General features: G+C 60.7%; 1 protein-coding gene across 3 annotated transcripts in view; it reads left to right on the forward strand.

Moving 5' to 3' along the window:
- The window catches only part of STAB1 (stabilin 1), a 51,601-nt gene extending 47,260 nt beyond the window's left edge, over positions 1–4,341 (forward strand). For 2 of the 3 annotated variants that reach the window (XM_041464965.1, XM_041464977.1), the window contains 11 exons: positions 4–197; positions 829–973; positions 1,383–1,516; positions 1,835–2,000; positions 2,213–2,319; positions 2,528–2,647; positions 3,025–3,177; positions 3,298–3,417; positions 3,614–3,760; positions 4,013–4,171; positions 4,242–4,341. In XM_041464965.1, coding sequence (XP_041320899.1) covers positions 4–197; positions 829–973; positions 1,383–1,516; positions 1,835–2,000; positions 2,213–2,319; positions 2,528–2,647; positions 3,025–3,177; positions 3,298–3,417; positions 3,614–3,760; positions 4,013–4,171; positions 4,242–4,292 — 1,496 coding nt within the window. In that variant the 3' untranslated portion in view covers positions 4,293–4,341. Of the gene's footprint in view, positions 1–3; positions 198–828; positions 974–1,382; positions 1,517–1,834; positions 2,001–2,212; positions 2,320–2,527; positions 2,648–3,024; positions 3,178–3,269; positions 3,418–3,613; positions 3,761–4,012; positions 4,172–4,241 lie in introns of those variants that run through there. The other variant, XR_005954902.1, reaches the window with a different exon arrangement.
- The last annotated feature ends 1,893 nt before the right edge of the window (positions 4,342–6,234 follow it).

The following is a 6,234-nucleotide window of genomic DNA, read 5'->3' on the forward strand; positions in this document are numbered from 1 at the left end:
CAGTGATCGACATGTGCAGCCAGGACAACGGGGGCTGTGCCAGGCACGCACAGTGCTCACAAACGGGCGTGAACGTGTCCTGCGCCTGCACCCCCGGCTACCGAGGCGACGGCTACATCTGCGAGCCCATCGACCGCTGTGCCGACGGCAGGAACGGCGACTGCAGCGAGCACGCCCTCTGCATCAGCACCGGCCCGGTGAGCGCGGCCCCGAGGCCCGGGGACATCCGCGTGCCTGGGAGAGCCGCCCAGCTGGGTGCCCCGGGACAGCCGTGTGACAGTGTCCCCCGCTACTGCCGCTCCCTGCCGCTCCCCTCTGGTGCCCTCAGGTGCTGCGCTCATCCTGCGGGTGCTTACCACCAGGCAGGGGCTGTGCTGCTGTGACAGCTCTGGGGATGTTATGCCGAGGCCGTTTTCCTTCACTCCTCTGTCTAAGAAGCAAAAGCTGTGTCAGTTGTGTCATTCCTGGGCTGGTTTGGGTGCTCCTGGATAGTCCTTCAAGGACAATGCTGGCCATTTTTGCAGAAAAAACAAAGCTGATCACCACAGGCCAGAAGATGGGACTGGGAGCATGGTGTAGTGCAAGAGTCAGGAGCCACACAGCTCAAAGCTCAGCTCAAACAAACAGCATGTGCCAAGGACTCGATGTGACATTGCCTGCATGTGGGCGTAGGACAAGCTGTGTGGCCTTTGACAGCTCTGTCACAGCCTCAGCAGGCTGTAGAGGCATTCTGAAGGCTCATCCCCATCTCCACAGGGATGCAAGGATCCCCTGCTGGCATCTGTGTGTTTGCACTCACACAATTGCCACCCTTCCCTTGTGCTGCAGAACGAGCGGCGCTGCGAGTGCAAGCAGGGCTACGTCGGGGATGGGATCCAGTGCCTGGAAGAGGCCGTGCCCCCCACAGACCGGTGCCTGGAAGACAACGGGCAGTGCCATCGGGAGGCCATCTGCACTGACCTGCACTTCCATGGTGAGCGTGCTCAACCCTGCAGGGCCAGGAATGGTGTTCCATGGAGAGGCCATATTCCTTCATCCTTCACCTTTGGCCTGGAGCTCCCCTCAGGAGAGCTGCAGGGTGGGATGGCCAAGGGGACAGGGACTCATCTCTGTAACTTGGCATGGTTGTCACATTTTCCTTTTCCCTATGTGTCATATGGGGAGGGTGTGCCATCCTTGTCTGCTCCATGTGACGTGGCCTCTGGTGGCAGTGGCTTCCATGTGGAAGGCTAGAAGCTCAGAGGAAGCCTCTCCCTCACTTGTGCCTTGTCCACATCCCACCCTCCTCAGCAGTGCTGCCCACAGTCACACAGGGACCCACGTGGCTGCCCAGGGAGGTGGCTCAGTGTGTCCTGTACTGATTGCTCCTGGGTATTTTGCAGATAAGACCATGGGTGTGTTTCACCTGCAGTCACCCCGAAAAAAGTACGACTTCACCTACGAGCAGGCTCAGGCAGCCTGTGCTGCAGAAGGCGCTTCCCTGGCCACATTCCAGCAGCTGGCAGCAGCGCAGCAGGTCAGGGAAGAGGTGGCTCTGTCCCCTGTGGGGCTGGGACAGGCCATGCATCTCCCAGGGCCTGGGCCAGCCCAGGGGTGACATGTGGGTGGGTGGGAGACCTCTCAACCCCTCAGCCAGGCCCTGTTTGCTCCATCTATATCCATGAAACAGGAGGGCTGGTGGGTCTTGCCAGGCACACTGGGATGGGACTTGTGACCATGCCCAACACTTTGGGTGTTGGGGGTATGGTGGGTGAGGCACAATAGGAATGTTCATTGGGGCAGAAAACCTGGGACAGAGCTATTTTTAATCTAATCATTGATTTTCCTCTTCTAGATGGGATTCCATCTGTGCTTGGTGGGTTGGCTGGACAATGGCACAGCTGGATACCCCACAGCCTACCCCAACCCCAGCTGTGGATCCAGCCGTGTGGGCATTGTGGACTACGGCTCCCGAAGCAACCTGAGCGAGACCTGGGACGCATTCTGCTACCGGGAGAAGGGTGAGGACTTTCCCTGGGGACAGTGCTGCTGGGCACAAGGGCTGTGTCAGGGCAGCAGGCAGGGAACTGCCCTGGAGCCTGAGGACAGGCAGGCACACCCCTCTCCCCATGCCCATGTCCAGAGGGAACGTGATGAGAATATCCAGAAATCCAAAGGTGCTTGGTGCAGCCAGGACTGGTGAGTCCAGTCACAGCCTGGTGTTCCTTTGCAGATGTGACCTGCAGCTGCCGTGATGGGTTTGTGGGAGATGGGTACTGGTGCAGTGGGAAGCTGCCCGACGTGCTCGCAGACCAGGACCGCTTCTCCACCTTCTATTCCGTAAGCGACGCTCTCCTGGTGCTGCAGGAGCAGCAAGGCAGAGGGAGGGATCAGCTGGGACAGGGAGGAGCTGGGGTTTGGTATTTCTGCAGGGTAGAGGCTACAGAGGGGGTTTCTTTCCAGGGCTGGGGGGTTCCTGGGCTGGGGAAGGGGATGGCATTGTGCTGTCAGCAATGTGCTGATGGGGAAGATCTCCCATGTCTTCCAGATGTTGCTCAATTTTGCCAATGGCACAGAAGAAGGACTGGATTTTTTCATGTATTTGTCTGATATCTCTGCTCCCAAAACTCTCTTTGCCCCTCTGAATTCTGGCTTTGCAGACAATGAGGTAAGCAAGCAGGGATGAACTATCAGAGCCCCGGAGGAGAGCAGCTGTCACCAAAGCTGGCATGACAGTGTGAAATAGCCTGGGGAAGGGGGAGGAATGTGGGTCAGAGAGGACCAGTGATTGGAGGTCTCCAGTCCAACCATTCCCTCAGAAAAGCCATTTAGGTCAGGATGCTCAGAGCCTTCTACAGCTGAGCTTTGACAATCCTAAGGGTGGCAGATCCCCTCTGCTCTGCACACTCTGTGCTGTGCTGTCTGTGAATGGAGCTGTCTGTGGCCATGGAGAGAGCCTGAGCTTGGCTGGGGGCTGCACAGTAGCAGGGAAAGGGAGAGACCAGCTGATCCATTTCTCACCCCTGTGCACTGGTGCTTATTCAGACACTGACAGGAGAAGAACTGAAGCTCCACGTGTCATCCAGCAATGTCATCCTCTTCAGCTTCAACCTCACAACGGGCACCATCATCCCGTCCCAGTCAGGATACGACCTCCATGTATCAGACCTCCCAGCAAGCAACAGTTCAAAGCACTCAGTAGGTTTAGCCTTGGCAGAGGACAAAAAACAGCACAAGTTGTCACCACATCTCTTTTGAGACAGGGAATGATGGGGAGCCTTTCTGGGCAGGTGACATCATCTGTGTCCTGTGCTGTAGGACGCCAAGGGGATCAATGACACGATGATTGTGGAGTGGGACATCATAGCTTTCAATGGCATCATTCACGTGATAGCAGAGCCACTGAGGATCCCACCGCCCCTTGTGCACGTTGGCCAGGTGAGTCTGGGGCCTGAACAGGGCTGGCATCAGGCCTGGGGCTGGGGATGATGTGACAGAGTCACCCCAAGAACTGGCCTTGTCCTCTGCTCTCTGGCACGGCTCATTTTGGGAGGGCTGCCCAGGGCCCCACTGCGGAGCAGCAGTCCGGGCGGTGCCATGGCTGCGCCGTGAGGGGGCCGCTGTTTCGGCACAGGTGAACGGTGCGGCGCAGGGGCCGGGCTCCGTGGCCACCGGGACGTTGTCAGCGCTGGGCTTCGCGCTGGCGCTGGTTGCTGGTGCCGGCGTCGCCTACTACTGCGTGAGGAGGCGGCGGCAGCTGGGGCAGTTCGGGTACTATCAGGTACGGGAGAGCTGGGAGCGGGTCGGGGGATGAGGGCGGTGGATGGAGCCGGGGGATCGGGCGGATCGGCCGGGGCAGGTGCGGGGTCCCGGTGCCGAGTGCGGGGTCCCGGTGCGGGGTGCGGGTGGCTGCGCGTGAGAGAGCGGACCGCCAGGGGGAGCCCGTGGGCGACAACGGGCAGGGGGTGGGCGGGGCTTTCCCCGGATCCCCGGGCCGGTGCCGCAGCGCCGCCACCCGCCGCTCCCGCTGCAGGCCGATCTCCGCGGGGACGAGGAGCAGGAGGATGATGAGGCGCAGCCCCGGCCGGAGCGCGCGGGCCCGCGCACCGCCAGGCCCCGCCCGCAGCGCCCGCTCGTGGCCATCCCCAACCCGCTCTACGGCGGCCACGCCCCCGACTACGAACCGCTGCACGTGAGCCACGCCCCGCCCCGAGACCGAGCCCCCTCCGCCCCGCGCTGACGCCGCGCTCTCTGCCCCGCAGGACCCGCCCCTGGCGGACACCGGCACCGACCCCCTCGGGTTCCCGCAGTGACCCCGCGCGGCCCCGAGCGGACCGCGGGGAAATAAACAGCTCAGCGCCACCGGCTGTGCCGCTCCTGCCTCGCCGCCCCGGCCTCCCACCGCCCGCCCCGCCGGTACCGGCCGCCCCCAGCAGGTGGGAGCTCCAGCCCCTCGTGCCCCCACCCACGCCTGTCATGGCCCCGTAGGAGGTGGTGCCCGCCCAAGCCTCCAGCACCCAGAGCCCAGTTCAGCCGCTCCCAGGGACGAACGGCCCTCCGTGTTCACGTGCAGCATCCCCCGGCCCGCCGGGCCTCGCTGCTGTGCCCTCACAGTGCCCCGTGGTCAGGTACGAGTCTCGTCAGTCACCACCCCAAACACCCTCTCCGTTCCGTGTAACGCTCCGTGCCGAACGGCCCAGCCTCGCTCTTCAGCCCAGGCTGCCCTTGGTCGTGCCCCGCGGCGCGCAGTGAGCGGGTTAGTCAGTTAGTTACACATGCTGCAGACGTTTATTGAGCTACACACTACACACAGCACAAAGACAAGTGCCACATGCACCTACAGCAGGTGTTTGATTAGAGCAGCCACGTTAACAAATTGTCCAAGCCACTGAGTTGAGCACAAGGCATCTTGAAAGTGTGCAACAGGCTGGCACATGGCACAAAGACAAGGCAGTGACACACAAGTGACAGACTGACAGGCCAGCCTGGCACAGCACTGGGGAGGAACAGGTAGGAGAAGAGTGAGTGTGTGTGTGTGTGTGTGACTCTCTGAGGGTTGCTGACACACGCAGCACCTTTCTCCGAGTCACAGATCCTGGCACAGGGTCCTCCACACCACTCTGGTTCCTCTTCCTCAGCTGCCCCCACACTGACAGGCACAGCCCCTACAGCCATCACCACGGCCCAGTGCTCACACACCCTGGTGCCCAGCTCCCTTACCCATTCTGCAGTCACTCATTCACCTCCTCTGTGCCTGCTCACTGCCAGGCCCTCCTTTCTCTGTCCCCTCTCTCCTCCCTGTCACACTGACTGCCCCTGAGCAAGCTGGCACTGTCACCCTTTTGCTGTCTGCAAACTATGCAGCAGTGAGGGGAGGAGAAGGAGGACCAAGGCAATCAGTATTCCTGCCCCTCCATCCTATAGCCATCACTTCCCACACACCATCCAGCTTTCTGAGGGCATGAGCTCCTGGCTCTGAGGGCCAGTATCACAGTGACACAAACTTCCAACACCCTCTTTCCACCTCACCTGCCCTCTACCCCTCCCAGCTCCCTGTGTGGCCCTGGGACAATCTGAAGCCTGTACAGGACCAGCAAGGCCCTGAGCCAGGTGCAGAGCCCACTCTCTGCACCTCACATCCTAAACCAGCTCTCACCTTCCTGGGCCTCCTGACTGTCACCCTTGTCCCATCCTATAGACTCTGGCATCACTATTAGCATCTCTTTGCTCTTCCTCCTGCTGAGGAGGCACCACAGAGCTTTGTCTGGCCATGCTCCCCACAGCACTTCACGCTACCCCCTCCCCAGACATCCTCACGTGCCCCTCCAGCCACCTTAGGCCACATCTCAGTGAACACAGATGAAGGTCACCACCTCTGCTGCCAGCCCTGCACCTTCCCTGAAGGGCTGAACACATCCCTCTGCAGCTCACAGCAGACCACACCACATCAATTGCCAAAGTATTGATGTCACATGGCACCAAACTCCAAAATACCAACAGTGCACAGCCTTGAGCTTTCTCAAAAAGCAGCCATGTCCCCAGACAGTAACTTTGAGACCCTGTGACCTACTCCCACACCCAAGGCTTGCACATCCTGCCCAGTGACCTAGCAGAGTCCCCAGCTGCACAGACCGGTCTGGTGGGGAGCAGGATGGGGCTGAGGGCTGCTGGACAGGTAACGCTGCTGCTGCTTTGGCATGTGATGCACTCACTGATGGGCGTGAGTGGTTGCCCAGCTGGCAGCCCTGACCCTCC

Source organism: Pyrgilauda ruficollis, unplaced genomic scaffold (genome assembly GCF_017590135.1).
Source record: "Pyrgilauda ruficollis isolate IOZ18807 unplaced genomic scaffold, ASM1759013v1 scaffold10, whole genome shotgun sequence".
Taxonomy (NCBI): domain Eukaryota; kingdom Metazoa; phylum Chordata; class Aves; order Passeriformes; family Passeridae; genus Pyrgilauda; species Pyrgilauda ruficollis.